This window comes from Microchirus variegatus, assembly GCF_963457635.1.
Source record: "Microchirus variegatus genome assembly, chromosome: 3".
Taxonomy (NCBI): Eukaryota; Metazoa; Chordata; class Actinopteri; order Pleuronectiformes; family Soleidae; genus Microchirus; species Microchirus variegatus.
In genome coordinates, this window is record NC_139804.1 from 9,916,689 (window position 1) to 9,942,454 (window position 25,766).

General features: G+C 39.9%; 2 protein-coding genes across 2 annotated transcripts in view; both read right to left on the reverse strand.

Annotated features, from left to right (window-relative positions):
• Positions 1-486, reverse strand: part of abca2 (ATP-binding cassette, sub-family A (ABC1), member 2) — a gene marked incomplete at its 3' end in the record, with an annotated part of 113,561 nt that extends 113,075 nt beyond the window's left edge. Inside the window, exon 1 of the mRNA XM_083886181.1 lies at positions 271-486. Coding sequence (XP_083742307.1) covers positions 271-471 — 201 coding nt within the window. The 5' untranslated portion in view covers positions 472-486. The remainder of the gene's footprint in view (positions 1-270) is intronic.
• A 4,128-nt stretch (positions 487-4,614) lies between these two features.
• The window catches only part of LOC310924645 (ATP-binding cassette sub-family A member 2-like), a gene marked incomplete at both ends in the record, with an annotated part of 53,689 nt that continues 32,537 nt past the window's right edge, over positions 4,615-25,766 (reverse strand). Inside the window, 6 exons of the mRNA XM_083886433.1 lie at positions 4,615-4,620; positions 5,958-6,071; positions 8,407-8,528; positions 16,248-16,411; positions 20,747-20,858; positions 23,269-23,362. Of these exons, the coding sequence (XP_083742559.1) occupies positions 4,615-4,620; positions 5,958-6,071; positions 8,407-8,528; positions 16,248-16,411; positions 20,747-20,858; positions 23,269-23,362 (612 nt within the window). The remainder of the gene's footprint in view (positions 4,621-5,957; positions 6,072-8,406; positions 8,529-16,247; positions 16,412-20,746; positions 20,859-23,268; positions 23,363-25,766) is intronic.

Below are 25,766 nucleotides of genomic sequence, written 5' to 3' on the forward strand. Positions count from 1 at the left end.
ATTACAGATCATAATTAATTAATAGCACAATTTTTTTAATCGCTTGACAGCACTAAGAACTACATGTGTTTGTGTGCGCGTCATCACTTAGCTCCCGTGTTTAGCTTACAGCGGCACGTCATTGAAGTTGTCTATCTAACTAATGTCGATTGGCGATTATGACATTTATGACTGAAAATACCGTCTACCAACTGCAGGGGGATCCTACATTGCGTTACTTTAAAGTAGCAGGTAACAGCTGCTGATGTTGCACTAGTGTTTCATCCGTACCTTTTGTGCGACGTTCTGCATGTTGATCTGTTCTCTCAGCTCGATGCTCAGCTGTCTGAAGCGCTCTGACCGTTGACCCTCCCGTCCGCTGCACAATGCACTACGGTAGACCTGCAGCGCCGGCTGCTGCTTCGCAGACACCAGGAGGATGTTACTGAGCTCGGAGGCTCCATTATCCCCACAGGTGAGTCTCTCCAGCATGGCCCCAGTCGGGAGGATTCCCTGTAGAAGACACATGGAACAAAAAACAACACTTTTATTGTGTTTTGCTTTTTGTTGTACTGACAAGAATATACAGACATAGTTTTGTACCGTGAGTATACTGAACCAGTTTATGTATGTTGTTTGTTGGTAGTGAGGTAAATATATTTCTTATAATTTACTACTTGGGAAAGACAAATATATTAAGTAAAATCTGTATTTAATGTAATTTTGGATGTTCTGATTCAAAGGTATAATAAAACTTCAGGGGCTTCACATGTATGAAATGTACAGTCAAATTCAACAGTGGCTTCAAACTATACATTTAATACAGGCAGAATAATATTATCATTTTACAAATACACATAAAAAAAATGAAAAGCATGGAAAACTTGAAAACAAAGTCATCTTTTTCCTTTTTTTGAGAATTTAAGCTCATAAATGTTTTGTTTAGTCCAAAAACCAAAGAGAATCAGTTTACTGTGAGAAGAGCAAATAATCAAGACAATTGAAAAGGTGAAATTGTTGGCAACTTGCCATTTAGTAATGGAATACCAATCATTTATTGAAGAAGCTCCATGAGACCTTTGATTGTATGATAAAAGTATCTCACACTAACTGGTCATGATTAAAGACTATGTTTACTGACATATTAATTATGTCAAACTCATGCTGAGCACTAAAGGGTGATGAACAAACTTAGAGAGGAACGTTACTAAAGGATTTATTAATTATAATACCAGTAATAATACTAATACATTCAACATAATTTAAAAAGGCACCGAACAAGCGTAGAATAAAAAATACACAATTTAAATAAAATATCTTCCTACATAAACTCCTGATCAACATTTTAAGACCAATTGAAAAATTGCAAGAATTTACATTTTGCAATGTTGGATCTTAAGAAGGTTCTAAGTAGTGCTTCAAAATGCAAAAAGAAGAAATGGGAATGAGACAAAAATTGAGTAAGCAATTCATTGCAAATAAACATTAAACTGAAATAGGCTGTTCATCAGCTGATAAAAGGTTTCAGCCTTTAAAAGCCTATATCTTTAATCTTTGCAAAAATGTGCATTCAGTGCCATTTTCTGTCAGGTATCCACACTGTCATGACCTCCTGATGGCAAAGGCAAAAAAAAGCTTTTTTTGGCATGCTTGATGCTCGTGTTTCGAGGAGGCTAGTGGGAATATTGCTTCACGTGGGTAATCCACTGTCTGGAACTGGTGTGGTGTCCATTTTTGTAAACTTCTCTTGCCATCCAACAAGTGTTCTCAATTGATTTAGATCAGGGGAACATGTAGGATGGTTCAAAATAGTGATGTTATTTCTATGGAAGAAGTCCTTTGCCAGGCGACGATGGCCTTCAGTCATGAGAGATGCCCCCTGCAACATATCCACATAGCCAGCTGTAGTTTGAAACCTCTGCACAAACTGAAGCTCCATTGTTCCATTGAAGGAAAAAGCCCCAGATCATGATGGCACCCTCACCACTGTGCCGTTTAGAACACATCTCAGGTGGGATCTCCTTGTCATGCCAGTAACGTTGGAAGCCATCAGGACTGTCAAGGTAACATTTTTTCTCATCAGAGAATAAAACTTTCATCCACCTTTCAATGTCCCATGTTTGGTGCGCTCATGCAAACTCCAAAGGAACAAGGCCTTTGAAGACGTTTTTATGTTCTTAAAACCATTCTTTCGTAGATGCCGTCTAAAAGTCATGGGACTGCAGATGGCAGCTTAATTTGGGCTGAGGATCTTCCCATGTCTTGATGGACAGCCAATCAATTTTTGGGTCTACCACTTGACTTTTTTGTTCCATAACCCTCAGGATCTTTCAAGAAGTTTAAAATGACTGTGTGGGGGGCGCTGCTGAGCTTTAATGGAGTAGGACGTGTGTCTTGAAGCTCCTGCTCCTCCTAATTGATGTGTGCTTTTTGGTCACATATTCAGTCTTTGTCTTACTCCGCGGTATATTTTGTTGAGAAGTTTTACTTTGGACTGCATAAAATGTCTGGAAGAAACGCTAAAACTCGCAATACTATTCAGACACAGCTGAGGCCATAAGGCCACATTATACTTCTCCGACTGCGTAATGCGTTATCCGTCTGCGTCACCACGTAGACCACTCGAGCCTTTATACTTCTGCGTCGTGGTGACGGATAGGCGCTGCAATTTCCCGCCCGATCAGTAGGGGTCGCTGCGCAATGTTGCTGTGCTTTTGGCTACAGTGAGCAATGGCGTCCGAGGGAGAAAGACTGTTGTTGTTGAAACAGCGGCCGTTTGTCACTTTTCTGTGTCCCGGAACGCAGTTTTAAGATAATTTGAGGCGAGAAATTGGCCATTTAGAGTCTAAACATGTGCTGTGTGTGTTAAGATATGACGTATTTATAGTTCGGCAGCGACGAAGTCAGCGGTGTTCAGCTCCGCCCTCTGTGGACGATCGGTGCTCACTGTGAGCCGGCACAGAGCAGCTTCGCTCGGCCTGTCCTGAGGACCAATCGCAGCTCTTGCCGTCTCCGTTGTCCCTTGACGGAGTGACGGACACTTAAAAAATATTCTGTGCAGCCGTAGATGACGCAGAGACTCTACAACAGGTTCTGCGTCGACGCAGAGGACTCTGCGTAGCCTACGCAGAGCACTTTACGCAGGAGTATAAATTGGGCTATAGTCATGGATGGCTTCTTACAGCTCATACCAGGACAAAACAGAGGTTATAATTATTAGTCCTGAAGGCAAGAGAGATAAACCTTTAGCAAAACGAAATGCTTTTAAATATTCAGGTTTGTGAAAAACATTCTTTCCGACTCTGAGCCATATTTTACTTTATTTTCTTACTTTTTTTTTAATTGAAAATAGTTATTCACTTTACTTTTACATTTTTGTATCTAAATAAACACAATTTCACAGGAAAGCCACAGGTGTAAGCTCTCAAATACTTTTTGAATTGTGTTCCTATATCTGCTACAGAGGCTGAAAAATTAGTCATTTAGTAGCCATTGAAGCTCAGGTTTTATAGACATTTTTTCCAGGCGCTTCAGGCCTTAATGGGTTAAACGCAGGCTCAAGACTCACCTTTTTAATTTAGCTTTTAACGAAGTCCCCTTTTACTCTTTTAGTATTACTCACTTATGTTTTTAATTTTCTCTTTTAGGTTTTATTATTCATTTACTTATGCTGCTTTTACGGGTTTAACATTCATTTATGTTGTTTTAGGAGGTCTTTTCATTTCTTTTAGTAATTAAATTTTTTATTTAAATTTATTTTCTCTTAGTTTCCAGCTCCATTGTTCTCCACATGGGGGCCCTCCACTCCGGTAGTTCTGTCTGGCCTGCCTGCGGGGGTCCTGTCTTGGGGGCTGTCTGGGTCAGGGTGGACGACTCTTGGTGTTCTTCTTCCCATAGGTTGGTGCTCAGCCATATTCCATTTTATTTTTTATTGTGGGGGGGGGGGGGGGGTATGTGTCGGTGTAGCATGTGTGTGTCTGTGTGTGTTACATGATGGTGCGGGGAGTGGGGATGTTTAAGGGGTTTGTTTCATTTTCTTAATGTAAAGCACTTTGTGCTACATTCTTACATGTATGAAAGGTGCTATATAAATACATTTAATTTGATAATTTGAATGGCCAGATTTCAGGATTTCAGGCTAAGCAGAGAAGCCCTGGTTGTGCTTCTGGACCTTCTCAACCAAGGCATTTATATTTTTATTCAATGTAAATGTTATCATTTTAATAGTGCTTGTTTTGTGTTTTATATTTTCATACATATATACAGTAATGTGCAGAAGTCTTAGGCCACCATTAGATTTGTTGTTTTATCAATGCTATAACGACAATAGAGGATAAGTATTTCTATTTCACTACTGGAACACATCCAGAAAATATGTATGCAGTTTTTTGTTGTTAAAATAAATAATTAAATAAATACATTTCTGAAAGAAAAAAAAACATCCTCTACAGGTGTCAAGTATTTAGCGTGATCTACCCTAACACTTGAACAATAACACAGCTCTGTTAATACTGGAGTGGAACCTTAATTGCCCCCTTTCAGATTTAAAATTATCATGTGAGGCATAACATTACGCTTATCTTTTAGGAATGACAAATGCAATATTTATGCCTTTACCAGAGTGAAGAGGTGAGCTCACCTCTGAGACAAATAAATTGAGCATAGTTTTATTACAAAATAAAATGATTAACGTTTCTTTCATGCCACCAACTACAATTACTGTACGTGGCGAAATAAGCATTATATAAAACGGCCACATCTATGTTAAGTCAAGTTTAACTTGAAAGTTTAACAAAAGTTTGAAATTTACGCTGTGATTGAAACTACCGTTTCACGGTGCTTGCGGACAGCGAACAGCAAATGCGGCGGTCAGTCTTGTGACTTGTGCTTATTAATTACATAAATAGCGATACGACTTTTAAAACAGAAGAAACGTTTAATTTGTATTGTTTGATTGATTTGTAAGAATTTTTTTCCAAAACGAACTCTCTGCTCCCAGCCGCAACATGTCCGCCTTGTTGTATTGGAAAAGATTTGTTGCTGGCGCTCAAAGAATTGTGGGATATCGCCGCCCCCTCTACCTTGAAGACAATTTTGTCTTGGTGGCCACTGTGGGTACTGCAAGAAAAAATCCCATGGGGCCAAAAAAGCAATTTTCCCATTGACCTCAAAAGTAAAAGAGACGCCTGTAAAAGTGTCCAGAGGACACCTCGAGACATGGACACACGGGCTTTTATAGATATATTCTATATATTTTTTCATATTTGAAAAATATTCCTAAATGCCATAAAAAGCTGAGACAAATCTTATTTCCCAGAGTGACTTCACAGCCGTGTACGAACACAGCAAAGCTTGGCCATGTGGCGTCTCGGAAACAGCGCTACTGTCAGTGATCCGTATGATATGAACATTTTAAAGACAATGAGAGTTTTTTGTTTAAATGTTTTTAAATATTATGACAAAACAGGATTTAGTTATTTACTCGTTACACTCCGTCGACCGCAGCCCTATATTTGGGATACGGCTATGGTCTTGAATTCATTCAGTGTTGATAATTAACTCAGGAAGTGTAATAAGTTACTTCCTACCCCAGGGGTCTCAAACTCCTAATCAATTTTATGTGGCCTAGCACTTTATCAAGTAATAAATCATTATTTCTCTCCATCCTTTTCACATCAAATAGTTTTTCTTTCACTGTGACACATCAAAAACACTTTCAAAATGAAAATTCTATTATGGTTATGTAATGATTAAATTCAATACAAAACAAATGTTGAAAGGTTAGGATGAGGTTTGGGTTATTTTGACATTGGGGTTAGGCCTGTAGTGATTGTAGTTAAGGTTGGAGTAGGAAATTAATGTAAGTTAATGTAATGTCCTCTGAAGTTATTGAAACCAGAGTTTCAGGACAATGTTATCAGGCTAACAGTTTGATCCCGGTTAGCAGGCTGTGTGTGTGCATGTGGGTGTGAACTTACTTCCAGATGAAGAACTTTGTCTCCAGGTTTTTGTCTGCTGTCTTTTGCCGCCTGAAGCCAAATCTGAGTTCCTCCAACAGCTTGAAGAGTCGTACCAAAGACAAGTCTGTGCACCTACAGGACCCACACACGGACATGATATACTTACCAGATTATAACACACTGTATAAGGAATGGAGACCCACAGTTGGTGCAGTGGTTAGTGTTATCGCCTTTGCAGCAAGAAGACCTTTCTGGGCCTTTCTGCAAGGAGTTTGTATGTTCTACCCGTGTGTGTGTGTGTGGGGGTTTTCTCTGGGTTCTCCGGCTTCCTCCCACAGTCCAAAAACATGCAGACTGTAGGTGTGAGAGTGTGAGGGAATGGTTGTTTGTCTCTATGTGTGGCCCTGTGATGGACTGGCGAGCTGTCCAGGGTGTACCCCGCCTATCGCCCTATGTCAGCTGAGATAGGCACAGAACCCCTGCGACCCTCTGGTGGAGGATAAAGTGGTAGATAATGGATGGATGGATGTATAAGGAATGATAAGTCAACCGTCTAGTTGTCAAAAACCTTTCAATATTTACATTGTTTTCAACAAATACTTTTTCACAGCGAACATTTCAACATGCTTCAGTGGGAGAAGCATAGGTGTTACTGATCAGATTAACAACAGCTCTGTTCTCTTCATGTTGTCATCCTACCCCGTCAACATTCATTTGATAATTTATACCTGTGCATTTCCTACTGCGGACCATCAAAATGGCTTCCATAAAAGGAGCCTTTCAGTCAGTGTGCGAAATACCCATTAATAATCGGGGGGGTCCCATCTCCCATTTGTTGCACAATACTGTTTCACCTCCCCAGGTGCCACGCTGCAGTATTGGCTATTTTCCCTGTCAGATGTGGGCTTGTGTGGGCCTTTTCCACAGCGCTATTTGGAAAGCAATTCATTAAAACATTAAAAATACAAAATTACAAATAATAATAATAATTTACATTTTGTCTGGTTATAAAGGATAAGAAAGCATGCAAAGTGTATTATGTATGTAGATCATATGTAAAACTGGAATTAAAAAGATCTTTTAAGGAAAAAAACATGTTTTTCAATGACACTGTAACATGTTTAAACTCGGGCTGGATGATTATGGCAAAAATATTATTTTTGACTGATATTGAAATCATGATTGATAGACACGATATTCATTGATTTCAAAACTTGAGTATTTATTGAACCACAAAACTCAATTTTAAATATAATTTAAAGAACAGCCAGAAATTACGGAGCCCCCGACAATTTTTTTTTTTAAATCTCGAGTTTCCCAAAATATATGAAAAAAATCATTTTTGAAAAAAAATTTTTTTAGCGAGACCTCGGCTTTCCAAGAAAAATATGAAAAAAAATTTTTTGGGAAAAAAAAAATGTATATAATTTTTTGGAAAGTCAAGATCTCGAGTTTCCAAAATATATGGAAAAAAAACCACACACGTCACACGCTTGCCGCAGCTGCACGTAACACGGGTGCATTCAAGGTGTTTTTCAAGCATAGGAATTTACATACACGCCGCGCCATGCAGTGCATTAATGGTTTTTCTTCGATTATAATGTTTCTATGATCGTGAGAAGCCAAAATCATGAATAAAATTCAATTTATCGTCCAGCCCTAGTTTAGACCCCCCTCAAATTTTGCCTTTGAGGCTTTCAGGGGGTCTCGAGTGTTAATCAGGGGGGTCTGACCCCCCAGACCCCCTGTATTTCACACAGTGCTTTCAGTACTTAGCAGCTTAGTAACACCTGTCAAAATGTCCACTATGAAAAAAGCCTGTCAGCATCATAACTCCAGAAGCCTACTGCGATCAACAGTAAAACAGATGAAGGAGTTGGCAGGGACTGTTTACTGTGTAATATCGATATTTGCACAAGGAGAGATGACAATATATCACCAAATCAATATTTTACAATTGCACAACCCTACTGTAACAACCCAGGACCTCAACAATCACCCTCTCACTTAAATGTCCATAAAAACAATAACATCTAACCCAGTTGTTTTTTGTCTGATGGCTTTTTTTTTTTTTACACTATATAAGATATACTGTACATGTTCCTGAATATACCTCTATATATAGTTACGACTATAGTTAAGTACCAATACTGTGAAAAAGAATTTTCCCTTAGTGACAATAAAGTCAAAGTAAAGTCATCCTATAATATAAGGTGCTTGTGTTGTTGTCTCTCTTTTGTCCCTCCTGTCTTACCAATCCTTGGTCAGTCATCCAGTCAGTTACACCGCATGCCTCAGTTGCTGGAAAGGACAAGTAAAAAGACGTGGACAGAGCAAAGAATCTGTCTCCCTTTCAGTTTCAGTCAGACTAACACAATAATATGATAGTTTAGTTTTCTCGACTGTCATGTTAAAGTACTTATTTAGCACAGTGAAATGAGTATTGCTGACAGATTGAGCGACAAACCTCTTTGACGTTGATTGGAATGTTGAGCAGTAAGCTGGAGGTGGCGTTGGACAAGGACAGGTTCTTCACCAGGAACTGATGGAACGCCGACTGGCTCTTCAGCAAGCTGGCCAGTGTGAAGCCTGTGTCCAAACCAAAACACTTATCAGAAACAGAAACATCGTGATCACATGTTTTTTATCTAGATTGCAGAGCTATGTTCTCCAGTATACTGGAAGGCAAGGCGACATTTATTTGTAAATCACAGTATAACATAGAGATGTTACGACCCCAGGGTCGTGAGTGTCTGCATGTGAGTGAGATAGGTTGCAGGTGTGCGTGATTGAGTGAATGAGTCTAGGTGGATCCTGGGAGCTGATTGGTCCTGCCCAGGAGGAAATCGAATAAGAGGCCTGAACATCCCAGCTGCAGTGGACTTCCTAAAACCGCTCACAGCCAGACTGCCAGCAGACATTTTGTGCCTGGTGTTAATAAACCTGTAAAATGGTTTGTGTGATGTGCTGCTGGTGGTTTCTTGTGAGTTGGAAATTCGGAGTCTCTTTATTCTTGTTGTGATCAGGTTTTTCCCCTAGGCCTGGTCGTAACAAGGGGTCATTCAATGTGCTTAACAAAGAAAAGGAAGCACAATTTGTCTGCTAATTTAAAGTATGTGGGGATATACATAAAACCAGCAGAGAACAGAAAGAAATGAGCTAAATGTTGCTGTAAGTCTTTCTCTTCATTCAGTCTCTATAAGTGAAACAAATACAGTATCAACAGAATTATTTGAGTATTTTTTTTGCAGAATTCTAGTCTGATTTGAAGAGAACCCTCTTCTTTGTGTTACACTAGACAGTAGGGCTGTAACGATACACAAACTCACGACTCGATTCTTATCACGATTTTTGACCCATGATTCGATAGATTCCACAATTATTTTTAAATTTAAAAAACATTTTATTTAAACAACATTTAAGCAACTTAATGTAACATTTAATAACAATATTTTGGAACACTGTGGACAGATTTGAACATAAATAAATAAATAACCAAAGATTTCTCTCTTTTCTGTAACAAAATAATACTGTTGAAAAATACATAGTAATGATCAATCAGACTGGGATTTGTCCCCAAAGCATGATGGGAAGTGTAGTTCTTCATTAGAAGCAGTTTTGTTCCAGTGGAAATAACTTGTTTTGATAAACAGCAAAGGTAAGACAACATTTCCGCTTGTATTTCTTGAAAGTCAGTTGTTGCTCTTATTTTGGGGCTGGATCAGTGAATCTTTTTCGTAGAGTGATAAAAGTCTGTGAATTCTCCGCTGTTTACATAATCACGCTGACGCTACGTGCCGCTGTTCAATGTGTGCGCTGGAACGGGTTTTTTTCGCTCCTGCGGGTTTGATCCATCTGTGTTTTAACCGTGTTTGGTGAACATAAGAATGGTTTATATGAGCTTTTAGCTGAGTTTCTGACCTTTCTGTGGGTATGCAGCATGTCTGTGTTTGTTAAAGTAAGACATGGTTTTATGACGCTTTTGTCGCTGCGTCTGACACTGACCACGGTAGCGGGGACATCAGTAAAGAAGAAATTAACGATTAAAACGCGTTAATGATGACTGTAATTAATTAATCATAATTAAAGCGATAGTTTGACACCCCTAATAAAAATAAGTTTGGTAGCACTAACAGCTCATATCATGTGGCTGACTGGAAAAATAACTGGGAGTTAGAAAGAGCGTTTCGCGATTCTGCCTTCTCACATCGCGACACAGGTTCGTGGCTCTGAGTATCGCGATTTCGATTTGATATTGTTACAGCCCTACTAGACAGCATTCACTCACTGGCAAAACCTCGCCCTGTGTTTTTCACATAGAATAAGGACTGTGGATATTGGTCCTCATCTCATCCCTCTACAATCAGACAATAATCTCAACAAGTGGTTGTTTTGTCTCTGTCAATCTCTGACAATATTTGGAAGAGCAAGAGTGGAGTCTGCTGGCTTGGAGACAGTGGCGAAGTCTAAAAGACAGGAGGCAAAGCTGGGCTTGAGGTGGTTTGGTCACATGCAGAGAAGGGATACTGATTATATTTGACAAAGGATGATGAAGATGGAGCTACTGGGCACGTTCTAATTGACAACACTTGGAAGACTAATTTCCCTTTAGACTTACACAAATCCTGTGGAGTCGCCACATAATGGCCATGCAATTGAATACAGATTACGGACAATCCAGAATTGGTTGAGATTAAGTCCATTTTAAGGACTTTTCTCCCTTTGCTTCTTAGTTAATGTATGTCTGCAGAAGATGTTTCATAAGTCTTTTTTTTGGCAACCCCACATGAATCATTACTCTTCTCCCATGCACACATGCACAACAATGGTGGCTGCAGCAAAACAAACTGCACTGGTTTCTTTTCTTTTTATAACAACGCACTTCACATCACTTTATGTCACTAAATGCTTTAGTTCGCCAAAGTATGAGAGCTTCAACAGAGCAGCCCATGCAGACTGTATAATGCACCTGTGCTCATCTGTCTCTGCTGTGAGCCCAAATTAATCATGAAGCCCACGCAGCTTCAAGTGATGTGGTCTGTGTTGTGATTTGCATAACAACCAGAGATGTTGTTTTGTTTATTGTATTTTTGTGGAAGGTGATGATGAAGATAATATAAAATTGTGAAATTGCACAGTATACTTTCTTTTAAAGTGACTGTAGGAGGATAGGATATTAAAGGTTATACATTGTCAAGAATCAAGAATTTTTATTGTCATTATGGGGACAACGAAATTTTGCAGTGACTCCCGGCTTAAAAGCACACGATAAAATAACAAGAATGACGAAAGACTTAAACACTTGAATCAGACACAACGATGTAAAACATGACAAAATATAAGACTTACAACAAAATATCATGAGGTTAAACAGGTTAAGGGCCAAAATATGATCTCAAGTCGCAAAGACAAATCCATTGTCTTGTTTTCTTGTCCTTGAAATAGATTTTCAATTAAGAAACACATGACTGCTTATTAAGGCGAATACAACAAAAGAAACTATGTGAAATATTCTCCTTTTTTACATCTACAAACTGTAATAATAATAATTTTATTTAAATAATCACTTAATTTGTGCATGCGATATCTTTGGCAATCTAATGCTTTTTGTAAACGAGTAAACAGAAACCTGTTTATTTGCAATTCAAAGAGTAATTCCAGCTTGAATCTGCTGGTTCTAACATCACAAGACCATCATGCTGACTGAAGCCAAAATGTGATCACATGACTGACATGGCATCACTTTCTGGACCGGCTCTCCACCGACTTTCATCTGTATGCTCAATATCATCGTTTCAAACTACAGCGTGGATCAATGCACAGCTCTGCTTACTCTGTACTTTCACAGGGGAGGCAGCAGCCAGTGTGGAGGATTGAGTTTGCTGAAAATACCAGCAGGATTGGAAAAGAAAATCAGTCAGAGAACCAAAATGTTGTTTTTTGGGAAATGTTTAATTACATATCTAAAAGAGGATAAAGATTCAATAGGTAGGGTTAGGGTTATCAGCCTGCATCTAACTGAGCAATGGTTACAAATGGTACCTGACATGGATTAAGCTGATGTCTGGCAAAACAAAACAAGGAAAATACAAAAAGATACAAATACATACACATAAGTCCCCCACTAGTGCCGCTTACCAACCAATAAGCGGTACAACCCAAACACTTCTGGAAGGCTGCTGGGCAATAGAGCCCTAACAGAAGAAAAAAGAATCCCCCTCCTTAACACCCATGATCTCCACAAAAATTGTAGATATGCATAACCAATAAGCACAAATTAGTAAAAATATGGTTATTAAAGTGTAAGATAGTAGCAAAGGAAAGAGTAAATGTGTCTTAAGTGTGTACAAAGTACAGAGGGATTTATGAAAGGTAAACACAAATAAAAATATTAACAATTATGTAGAAATATTAATATGAACAGAACTTATGAAGGGTGTACAACTAACCTGCCATCATACATGGAACAACATGGAAAAATATGAAAACATGGCAGTGAACAATTTCAAAGTATTAGACAGTAAACAACCAAATCGGACCATACTGACAGCTGTGCCAAACAACTGGACATATGTTAAAGCGGACCTAGACCGGAAGTTCAAACTAACTCATTGTATTTTAGTGTGTATCTGCGTCCTTACCTTGTTTAAAAAGCCCTGAAGGTTCTAAACAAACAGTTCAGCCATTGCTGAGAACGCTGTGTTTTATTGTAATCTCGGGCTCAGCGAGATCTCTGAAAAAACCTGGTCCGGTTACATAAACACCAATTCTCCTGAACAGCAGATCCTCCTGCTCCGGTTGCATACATTGGGCCTGATTTACTAAGATTCCAAATAGAGAGCACTAAAGTGCGTGCACGAGCAGAAAGACTGCGCCTGCTACTGGATTACGTTTTGCGGGTGAACTACTAAGATTGCGGCCGCAATTGACTACAGGCGCAGAAGTGGTTAAGACCGCCCTATTTAAATGAGGATTTTGCGCGAGTCAAGAGTTGTTAACATGGAGAAACAGCAGACTCAACGGAAGAGCAGAATCTTCCGTTGAGTCTTCCGGGTCCATAGGACCTTTTATTATTATTATAATTTTAATCCTGTGTCGGTTTCGGACAGCTCCATCATTACCTGACGTATCAAACAAAGAAAACTATGGACTATGGATGTTGCCGTAAAAAAAAAAAAAAAAAGGTGCTGCGCACTCCTCCTGACTCACCTGCAGCTCACTGACAGCTGCCAGGGGGCGCTCTGCTGTTTCTCTCAAGGTTACACATACTTTAATGGATGTCTACTTTTAATGGATGAGTGACTTTTTTGTCAATAAGTAAATAAATAAAAAAAGCGGATCATCACAACTGCTTTTTAGTCCCAGTCCGTCCCTGGTTTCATCTGTGTTCATTCAGTCAGGCTGAGTTTCCATTACCCGTGCCAACAGCCTTTGATCTGAAGTCAGAGGCGACGGGATAATCGATATAGATGATACATCTATAGCTGATTCAGATAGTTACATTAAATAGTGATTGTTGTGATTATTTATTGCATTTAAATGTGCCTTGAACTGGAAGGGTTAGAGTTAGGGTAACCTGCCTGTGAGGTTTTGGTGACGTTTGCGCACTGTGCCGCCTGCGATTCGCCGTGCACCAAGAGTAGACCAGGTTAGAGCTGGACCCGTTAAGGTAAAGCGGGGTTCCCCGTTCCTCCGGTCTTAACCGGGGAACATAGGTACGACCCCTCCTTGAACCACAAACTGCAGACCAAGGTAAGCCCATACCAGTACAAACACACATTTCTCCTCTGGATATCTATATTTAATTTATTCAGATATACCAAATAAGAAATGAATGTGCGTCATCTGTGAACGCGTAGTTGAACATGCTCTGGAAAAGCGTAATTTCCTGATTTACAAAAAGTATTTTTGTTTATGGATTTCTCAGAGGATACTGCAGCCATGTGTGCGCACCGCTGTGCCAGTTAAGACCTGCCTTTCAAATGTGCTAAATATAGACGCAAAAATAACCACCGCAATCAGTTTCAGGTTGATAAATCACTTTGCGCGTGCTAAAATAACATTAGGTATTTATATTCAAAATTCTGCATTTTATGAATAAAAAAATCATGAATGGACATGATAGTGTTCCATGTGAACAGTGAGCCATGTTTTTAAATATCCTGTTGTGTGCTTCTATTCTGTCACAGCTTTGATGCCAACAGACCAGGTGTGGTGCTTGCTCAAACTCACAGTGATGCAGAGCCTATCGAGTTTCAGCTACTGCGCAACCCAGGAGTTCTGCCCCCTGTTGACAGTCTTCCTGTCCTGGCCCCACCTGGACTGACCATGGACAGGCAGACGTATCTTTTTGAAAAAACCAGGCCTTTCTGTTCTGATGAGACAAAAGACTTCACATGCCCAGCACCAAAGGTTACAGCACAGAAGAGTAAGCAGAAGAGGGTGCGCTTGAGATGTCACCATTTAGCCACATATCAACTGTGATGGACAGAGTGGGTACAGCCACATTGTGGGGGAGGAACTGGTATTAATGATGATAATAAAGTAAAATATTGAACTCTCCTTCACACACTTAGATATATTTTATTTGATATTTGAAGTATGTATCTATCTTTCACCTTTCTTGTTTCTCATTTTTATTCAAGTGCTTTTGTAACAGAAGAATTTCCCTCTGGGGATCAATAAAGTAAATTATGATTCTTATCAGTCTACTGAAGTACTTACAGCAAATAACACTACATTGACATGAACTACATTCATTCCTTTGTTTTCAAACTGCTACACTGTTCTGTCCTGTGGGCTAACAGACATCAGATGTCACTGACAGCTAGACTGGGTGGGGGGTTGTGACCAAGTTAATGTGATGCAAATGAGCAGCTATTGGCCTGGCTCATCAAGTTGGTCAAAATCTTTCAGGCTGAATTTCTCCCTAAAGCAGTTTGAGGAGTGCCTACATTCAAATGGCCACATCTTCTTCAAAAATTATCAGATGGACATGTGTTTGACATTGTTGGAAAGCTTAGAAATCACACTTTCGGAATATGTAAATAACTCCAAATGTCCCAAAGTAGACTTGTGAACGCTTTTGCCATGGCTGGACACAAATTAGAAGCAAAAAGTGTAGTGTGGCTCCTGATGAAACCCTTAACTGAATCCCACAATATTCTGGGGTCTTCCACTGAACCCACATTAAACTCTACAAACTCTGCAAGTTTCTTCCTAAATTGCAAGCAGAAGTCATCATTTTTCAGTAATGTTGTATTAAATTGTCACATGAGATGAGCATGAGAGGAGAGCTTTTTTAAATGAAGCAGACACAATTATGGCTTTATGGTCATATTTTGCTGAAAGGTTTGTTTTCCTGGAAAAAAGTAAAATCCTCATCCTTATTTTATGTGTAATTGTATTCCTTGTCCTTTACAGTTGAAGCATGGTTTAATCAAGTCTTGGAGAAAATCTTAACACCATCCAGCTCTGCTACTCTTCACCAGACTCCTCCAGCTGAGTATCTTCTTCTGAACAACACAGGCAGGTAAAACAAGACAATCGTCTTGCCCCAGTGTCTCTGGATCCACTCCACAAAGTGACGGTAAGCTGTTCGGTGATATTACTGTCTGCAAAACAATGAGCACAATGTTAGCGAATGGGAGTATCTGTTCTAACATTAGCATAGATGTAAATGAACTGTAAAGATGCTAACGTTAGCTCAGCTGGTGTTACATATAAACATGGATAAATGTGGTGGTAAAAATAAATCTAAAAATACAAAACACAAAATACTCACTTTAAACTCAGGCAGCAGTTTATCCGGTTTCCTTCATCCACCGTGCCAGCGGGCAACGGGTGTGCAGCCGGGGGCAGCTGGGCGCTTGCCTGGCTACAGTCCACCAGCACCTGGAGCTGCCGCGGGCTCTGGCTACAAGGTGCCCGAGGTGGCTCCAGAAAAGCAGGTCTTTTACCTCGCAGCTATATCAGTTTGAAAATGATATTGTCTTCTCAGTTTACAAGGCCAAATTAAAGGGAGCCAGAGCCGGTCGTAACTGTTAGCAAAGATGGCGGAACGTGTTTAGATTCTGGGAATGAAGTCTCGTCCCCCTATGGGTGAGTCTAAAAAGTGCAGAACTAGAGTTGTAGTTCAAATCTTGAATAAACGTCATCAGTGGCAAACACAAATAATATTTTTTAGAAATCAGGAGAAAACTGAGAGAGGGAAGCACAATTTTATAAAACTAATACTGCTATTCTAGCAACACAAAGCCAAATGCAGAACAGTGAAGTATTCCTTTAAGTATGGCTGTTTGTTAAGACCTTGGCTGTTGTTGAAGTTGTCGCCTGGAGGTAAAGGTGTGGAGCTGAGAGTCTCCAGGTGTTTCTGCAACATCTCTAACTCCTGACCCAAACCGGGTCGGTCAGAAGTGAAGAGCCGGTTCTTTTCAACCACTTCACTGATCCTCTCCAGCAGCTGGGTCACACTAAGAAACACAACAACATTCAATTCAATTACTCCACAAAAACAGAAACAGTTTTCTTTTATGAAATAGTTTGGCACAAAGTATCAACACAGTGTTCAATGTGTAAGATATATTTTTCAGCTCATATAAGTGAGGTTAGGTAGGTTATTGAGCAGTAGGGATGGGTATCAAGAACCCATAATGAAGTGGTACCAGTTCTTTGTTGGACACTACCAAAGTATTAATAAGCACTTGGACCAAAAACATTGGTCCATAGCATAGCAGAAGTGCGATCGGTGTTGGCATGACCAAGAGCCTCCAAAGACCAAAACAGTTCAGCCAAAGATTTGCACATTAATTTTAACCTTGCTTGATAAGAAAAAAAACAATACATTTTGGGCTTAAAGGGACACTGTGTAGTATTTATGGGTTTATATTACCCAAAATCCACTTTTGTATACATATTATGTGCTCCTGCATTGTCTAGACGCTGTATAATATTTTTTGTTTCATTTTCGTAGTGTTTCAAAAAGTCATGTAAAATAACATGATCGCGGGCCGCTGTTGCCTTGCCACGACACCATGTTTCTACGGGAGCCTGTATAGACAAACGCGAGAGAACAAAACAAGAACCAAGACGAGGCTGAGAGCGGATCTTTTTATGCGTTTAGAATGGAGGACCACACATATTTTACAGCGGATAAAGGAACACCAGTACCTGACCGTACGCCCGCACCACGGAGAAAGACGACGAGGACGACATTTGACCTGCTGAGGATACCGTAGCGCTCAGGGAAGGGAGGGGGTGAGCAGAGGAGCAGTTTGTTGTTGTAAATGTCAGCTTCTCCTCTAGATGTCACTATAAACTACTTACTTCACCTTTAAATCGTCAACGTCGAAAATGACTCATATGCAAATACAATACTTGTTTGACTGCATTAGCAAAGCTAATGTTTCTGATGCTGCCCTCACATGGCCGCTCATTAGAATACAGGTTTCAGTTAATTCCTTATTGGCTTTACTTTTCATATCAAGATACAGTATATTTAATTACATTGTCTATAGTCTGTTTTCATTAACATTCACATATTGAAATTAGTTTAAGCTTATATTCATATTTGCTGAAAAAAAACATTCTTACACAGTTCAGGGACCACAAAATATTTAAGGTTCGAGCACGACAAGAAGATTGTGCAAGAACCCTATTGAAACTGAAGGAGTTATTCTTCTTAGTAGGGTTCAAGCATGAGGTGCGTAAAACCCTATTGAGATTGAAGGAGTTATTCTTATTATTAAGCTTATTGAGCACGACTTTGCAAGAACCCTACTGAAATTGTAGGAGTTATAAGGGTTCGAGCATGACTGTGCAAGAACCCTATTGAAACTGAAGGAATTCTTTATTAGGGTCGAGCACAACTCTGCAAGAACCCTATTGAAACTGAAGGAGTTATTCTTATTAGGGATCTCGCGCACAAGGGTGCAAGGACCCTATTGGTCAGGTTCTTTTTATTATTTTTCTCAGCGGGGAAACTCAAATTTGACCCCCTAAACGTGCGTGAAATCGGACGAAAATTGCCACGCACATCAGAACTGCAATTTAGTTGTGTCTAATTTCGCAAATTTTGGTGGGAACATTGTCTGTCCCTAGTTGAACAAAAAAGCCTTCTGACACCATGACCTCTGGACAACTGGAAGTCAGCCATCTTGGATTTGGCGCTTCGCAAGTTTCGTAACTGAGCTTGCTAGTCTGAGGGCGTTTATCCTAGGAACACGAAAAACGCGTCAAGTTGTACTAGACCCATCCAAGATCAAATGTAATCAGAATGTTGCAGATGCGCATATTCAAAAGGGCGTGGCCACAGCAGCCATCGGAACATCAATTTCAATGACTCGCCGAAAAACACGAAATGCTCTATAACTTTGCAATGCATTGACTGATCGGCATGAAACTTCATAGGTGACCCGAGACACCATCCCTGAACAAGTCTACAAACACGACCCAAACGCGATGTCGGCCATCTTGGATGTGTTCTTCTCCCATGCAAAAATTTGACATGTAGCTCCTCCCACAGTTTTGTGAAAAACCCCACATATCTTATATCAGAACGTGCGTGTTGATCGGGAATAGCCGGCTATGAGTTTTCTAAGTGTTTCGAGCAAGCATGGCGACAAAAATTAAAAAAAATGAGTCATATAAGTTTCACATACACACCAATGGGAAAATGAGAAAAACCAAGCCCATTTTGGAGCCTCATAGTGCCGTCATACTTTAACGTAGAAACGTGATTGAAACTTTAAACAAGACTCACAAGACTTGGGACTTTTCTCACCCAAGTCAAGGTTTTGATACATATCTCTCCACAATCGCAGTTTACGCTTTGTACCTTTTAGGCCGTTTCGAGATTTCTGAATGTGAGTGGGCGTGCTGCTCTCACACTCGAGGAAAATTAATCACAAACATCTCCAAACAAACTCCTCCCCTGCCCACAATTTCCAACTTAAACAGACATTTTTTTTTACATCAAAACGTTGCTATGGTTCTTGTCTAACCCTGTGTGTTGTATTTATTTTCATATGACTTGCGATTTTTCTTAAAATCACCTAAATGCGCAGAGAGTTCTGGTCAACACTCTCATTGACTCCCATGTTAAAAATTCTGATTTAGCTCATGAAATACTGTTCATGAAATATGACTAGTTTAAAAGGTGCTGTTTTCTGTTTCTCCAAAGTTTTAGACGCGTGTGTGAAAGAAGGAGGAGGGGGAGTACTGAATTGCTTTTCTTCCAAGCAAAATTTTGGCAAGCAACTCCTCCCACAGAAAACCCCCACACATCCTATATCGAAGCGTGCGGTTTGATCGGGAATAGCCGGCTATGACTTTTATAAGCGTTTCGAGTAACCATGGCGACAAAAATACCAAAGAATGCTAAATAATTTCCACATAAACACACACTGGAAACGGTGGAAAACCTGATCAAAACCTAGACCAGTTTAGAACCTCACAGTGTTGTCCTACTTCTGTCCTGAACATGTGAAACTTGACGAGTGTGACAAGGGAACTTCCCTGAACACGTCTGCAAGACATTACCTGCACACAGGAAGTAGGTCACCCGAAACCCGAAGTGGCCTGTAACTTGCCCATACATCGACCAATCTGCCCTAAACTTCATATGCGAGATAAGGGACCCAGCCAGAACACAGAGTCCAGGACTTACCCGGCCTGCTAGTGGTTTACCTGGCCTGGCAGTGGCGCCGGCGGATGAGAGGTCCCGCACAACGCTGCTCGCAGCTTTAATTATTATTATTATTATTTTCTCCCCATTTGAAGGAACTCCTCCTTGAGCTAGCCCCGCTAAACTTAGTACATGTGTTCAAGATGAGAAAATTCTTGAACACATGTACAATAATTTTCTCTCCCTCAAAAGGCGTGGCCTCAGTGGTTCAACAAAGTTGACCTTATAATTCCAATTTGTTTACATCTTTAACGTGAACAGAACATGATATTTCTCACAACCATCAAATATGATGAGTCAATTGAAATTATTTAGAACAAAATTCTAATAACTTTGCAATGGAAGGTCTGATCCGAACCAAACTTGCTGTGCTTCATGATCGATAGTTGCTAAAGATGACGAAAAAACGGTCAAGTTTGAAAACAGCGCCTCCTGGTGGTGATAGAATTATAAACAAAAACAAAGTATATTTATGATATATGTGAGACCACAGACCCGCCCTGAACATGTCAGCAAAAGATGACCTCCCAACAGGAAGTTGAACGCCCAAAACAGGATGTAAAATGTAACTTTGCCGTACATTGCCCGATCTCCAAGCAACATTATATGTGAGTCAAGGGAACTTCCCTGAACATGTTAATGGACACGCCTTTGACCCAACAGGAAGTAAGCCATTTTAAACAGGAAGTGCCCTCTAACTTTACCGTACATTGATTGATCTGCACAGTACTTAATATGTGAGACCAGGGACCTATCCTGAACATGTCTGCAAAAGATGACCTACCAACAGGAATTTGAACTTACTAAACAGGAGGTAAAACATAACTCTGCCTCCACAGCCCAACATGCGCAGGGACAGCACTGATAATGACAAGTATTACAGACAGTGAATGAACAGGAGACGAGCTCAAGACGTGCGTGTCGAGGTGGCTGCACGGCGACTGCCGCATTTCAAGCTCGAACCTGTTAATACCGCTTGCGGTGCTAGTTTTGAAATTGTTATTTATGCCTTTTTTATGTAGACTTGGACAATAAATAAATCTGATCTCAGTGTTAACACACAAGAAATGTAACAAAGACACTTTTCGCTTTAGAGAATGATGAAAGAAAGAAGTCTTCTCACGTGGAGTTCTTGTACTGCAGGAAGCCAAATTCATCCCTCTGTCCATCTGGGCACAGTGACTGCATGATGGGAATGATGCCAGCTGAGGTGAGCGGGGCAGCACTGTAAAAGGCTGGACATGAGGGAGGAGAGGCACGTAAAAAGAAAAGAGAAATCCACAGCAAAAGGATGTGGCAGGAGAAGACGATGAAGAAGAAAAGAGGGAGGGTGATGATCAACAGGTTTATCATGGAGAAAGAAAGAAGCAGAGGGAGAAATTCTGTGTTAGAGAGGGAAAGGAAAAGGAAAAGAGATGATAGACAAGTCGCCTGAAAGGCAGCGTAGCAGCAAATGGTCAGAGAGGCTCCCACATGTCAATGGTGACTTTCATTGTGTTGCTGCAGGGAAGAAAAAGAAAACTACAGCTCTTGATCATAGCCCGATGTTTCCATGGTTACTGTGCTGCTGAAGCTTGTGTGAGAGTGCGGCTGCTGTACATGATTCACCCACCATCACACTTCCTATTGTCCTCCACCTCACTCGCTTCCTTCAATATTAACCATATATCTTTTTGAGGAATAAAATAATATTTCTATGAAAATATTTGGATATATGGTCAATTGAGAGTCTGCTTTTTACCTAATCCCAATCTTCAGACTGTGGGAGGAAGCCAGAATATGTGAAAATCCACTGAACACAAGAAGAACAGAATGGCCCTTGGGGATTCTTGCTGCTGTGTGGTGACAATGATAAGTATGTAGTGTCTGCTGCGAGAAGGAGGTCTCTCCATCAAAACAATAACAGATCTAGTTTGATGACGTCACGAAGCAGTGTGAAGACACACTGGCTCAATCGTAGCACTGAATACTTCCTTCCTCACTCTAACATCCATTCCGTTCCGTTCATCAGTCCACCTGAATATTTCTGGTTTTGTGTGCACAGAGAGCCAAAAGAGTCCAACTCTGGTTCAACTGAATGTACACATGCTGTAGTAGCCAGACTCCCACATTACCTGGGTGTGTAAATCCGACCTTGAGGAATTTGATTTAGATTCAGTTAGACGAACATGTTGAGAAGTATTTTAAAAATACAAAAAAAAAAAAACTCTAATATCAGAAATTCACATGAGCAGCCCTGCCTCCCGACTCTCCTCAACCCCCTGACCACTTTATTTTAAATTGATGTGGTGGGTGATGTTAGGCTTAGAGCTGGGGATACAGTTTTTAATTCAAATTATTGACATGAGATCTCTCTAACCAGCTGAGCTGGGGGGAAAAAGGTTATCGAGTACAGGTGTTAAACACAGGATAGGGTCCATCATGACGTTACACAGGAACTGGGGGAATACAGTTTTTAAGTACAGATCCAATTACGTGATATGTACAGCCATTGATTAACCTCCTCCTCCCTGACCCTCTTTTTGGAGTCCCTGCTCAAAAAAATGTGGCATCTACAGTGAAACTTACACCTCTGGTGGAATCTCACAAGTGTTATCTGTAGTTTGATACCAAGATAATCCACATAGAGTTTGTAACTGCAGAGATTTACTCTAATTAGTTTGGGTATGTCATTTTCGAGCAGGGACTCCAAAAAGAGGGTCAGGGAAGAAGTGGTTAATGTGATTTTTCAAGAATGTTATGAGCTGCTGAGAAACTGAAATGTGCCTGCTTTCTGTCTCCCATGGTTCATAGTAGTATACAAGGTTAAGCTGACAAACACTATTCACTGCATACACAAACACAAAAAGCACAATTCTGGTACACTTACACACTGGTCCATCCAAAATGTTGAGATCATGCACCATGCACAGGAAAAAAAAAGTAATTACAGCCAGAAAGACAGAAACAAAGATAGAACAGTAGAGGTGAAGTAAAATAAAATATAAGAATCAAAATGTATTGGGTGCTACAAGCAACAGAAAATGCTCTAAAAATAAACATAATCAACTACAAACAGTGACACAATAAAAACTATAACTCAAATACTAGGAGGCAAATAACAAACTAAGTGACAACAGATTTACAATAAAGACCCGAAATCATGCAAACACTGTATCACAATCTCTCCCTGCAATTTCCTCATTCATCTTTGTTGAGCTATGCTATGTGTCTGTGAAGGTTCTCAGTTATCCAGGTCATATGGCTCGACTCTACTCATACATGGTGCTCTTTTTGGTGCCTGCTCTGGCAAGGTTCCAAATGAGCTGAGCCTATACTAAAATGTGATGTCAGACTCGGCAGCTGGACTCAGGTTAAGTGGCTTAAAATTAAGACTTCTGCGTCAAAGTGTGAATCTTGCAGTATTACAGGCTAAGGCTACAAAGTGGTTGAACACATATTATCATTGTTCATTATTACCTCCACCAAGGAAGTTATATTTCCATTGCTGTGGGTTTATCTGTAAATTTGTCCGGCAGAGGTATGCACTTGTTTAGAGATGGGATTGCAATGAGGTTCACAACAATAAAAATAAATTATCCTTTAGACACTTTAACTAGACTTATCCTCCTGCTCTCTTTGTTCGTGTATACTTTATCTGCTTACCTTCCTTGACAGAAATAGATGGCTTCTTCTGCCGCAGGCCCAGCAGGATGAAGAAGAGGACCAGCGGGATGAAGATCTCAAAGGCCAGTACCCACTGGATGGAAAAAAAGATGACAAAAGTGACAACGTTAATTGTGCTGCATTCAAGCGTCACTTGAAATTTAAATATATGCCAGCTCCTTTACTTCCTGTCAGGGGAAACTTTTTCCATTACTATGTTTAAACGTACAGTATGTACAGAGGGTATAATAATGTGTAATATAGAGTGTCTTATACCCTTTTTTCAGCACAACCTAGACAATCTGATGATCACTAAATGCTATAATCTGTCACTAAACACGGTAAGTAACTTCTACAAACACCATCTCTGCATCTTTGGCTGACAACTCTTCGGAAATAGCCGGGCTGGCTTATAAATACCAGGAAGAAACTGTGCATAGAGTCAATCAGCCAAGATGACGTCCAGTAACTCAAAGATGATCTGCCTTAAAGGTTACATCACAATCTCTCCAGGTCTCTCCCTGCCTATGGATCACGCTGTGGAATAGATTGAGTGTGTGTACTGTCACACAGCAATCCATTCCAGCAGGGAGGCAGTGTGACAGATGTACAGTCTGCTGAACTTGCAATTTCCACTCACTGCCGCCAAAAAAAAATTTCAGAGTGGTGCGTCTTGCATTTGCAAATCTGTGTCACTTTATGTGCACTGCACAGTAGAGACACTTACATAAACTCATTTGAGTGTTTATTGCTCTACTGTCCTAATATACACACCACCTCATCAGGCTACATTGAGCCACCATTCTATTTAATACATGATCTAGTTCTAGATTAGTGGTCTTTTTTTATTCTATTAGTGGTATTGGTACGACCAAACATTGGTTGACACGTCTGCAGTACGTCATGCGGGAGGCGTGGTTAAATCCTTGATTTCACCTTTGCTTTCGAAGGTCGAGATCGTAATGTCTTTTTGTTCAATATTCAATTTACAATCGAGATGGTGACACACCTAGTTCTAAAGAATTCAATTCAACAAAATGTTTAGATCCTCTTTAATGGTTGTCAAACTCCTTTCACAGTCATTACTGCGCTGCACAGGTTCAAATATGTGGCTCGCTCCATATATGGTGCATTTGTTTAATGTTGGATATTAATTAATTACAGGTTGATTTTTAGGTTTTAAAGCTCACATAGAGTAGTCCTGTTGCACATAAATGTTAGTTATGGAGGTCTACTTAAATACATTAACTTGTTTTTATGGTCAAAAACCTCCTAGTTGCTGTAAATGAGCCGATTGAATATAAATATAGAAATGCATAAATAAATAAATGCTTTATATTTATTTCTAAATTTCTGTTCACCTACATTTATTTATTTATTTCTGTTCACCTACATTTATTTATTTCTGTGTCCATATGTTAATGAGGTAGGAGGTCCTAACCTCAGTCAGACAGCATGATTGGTTACAGGAGTGTGCTCGATTCAGGTCTACTACTTCTACCTTGTGGCGCTGATTCCTGTCCAGGAATGTTGTTAGCAAGCAGCCCGCCCACTCAACTGCTCAATCTCTGGCTTAGTGATGGCATACATGTAGCACGACTCGGGATGGGAATCGTTTGCTTTTGTCTGGCTCTCCGATTTGACCAATCATGCTGTCTGACTGAGGTTAGGACCTCCTACCTCATTAACATATGGACACAGAAATAAATAAATAAATAAATAAACAAATGTAGGTGAACAGAAATGTAGAAATAAATATAAAGCATTTCTATATTTATTTATTTATGCATTTATTGGTGCATTTATTTATTTATTCCTGTATTTATTTATTTATTTATGTATTTATTTATTTATGCATTAATTTATTCCTGCATTTATTTATTTATTGATATGTCAGGTGTCGTCCTCCATACTTCTGGTCCATTGAGCTGTCGCAACAAAATTCAGCAGCCAATTAGCAGGCAGCTTCCTAAGGCCTGCACATATACAAAAAACCACAACACAAAGAACAAATCAGGAAGTGCAAAGAACAAATCAGGGAGCTAAAAATTTCAAACAATAAAATACAATATTTCTGAATGATTAAATTGATATTTTATATGCTTCTGTCAAAATATTGACAGTACTAGTAATGACAACCAATGACGGGTAAAAGTCAGAGCAAGGATTTCTTTAATGAGACTGGTGACGAACTGTAACTTAAACTGAAAGTAACTGTGAAGAGAGCTTTTCCTTCATGGCAGATAGTAATAGGTGAAGTAAGTAGTTTATAGTGACATCTCGAGGAGAGGCTGAAATTTACAACAACAATCTGCTCCTCTGCTCACCCCTTCCCTTCCCTGAGCGGGGAGAACAGTGGTGGTGGTTGTACAGGACGCTGCTACGCACTACAGGCAGCTTGGTGGCGGTTCAGATGACACAAACCGGGGTGTGGTTTGTGTTAGTCGAGCAGTTTACAAACCCGAGAGCATGGATGTGGCAGTGGGGTGTGGTGAAGG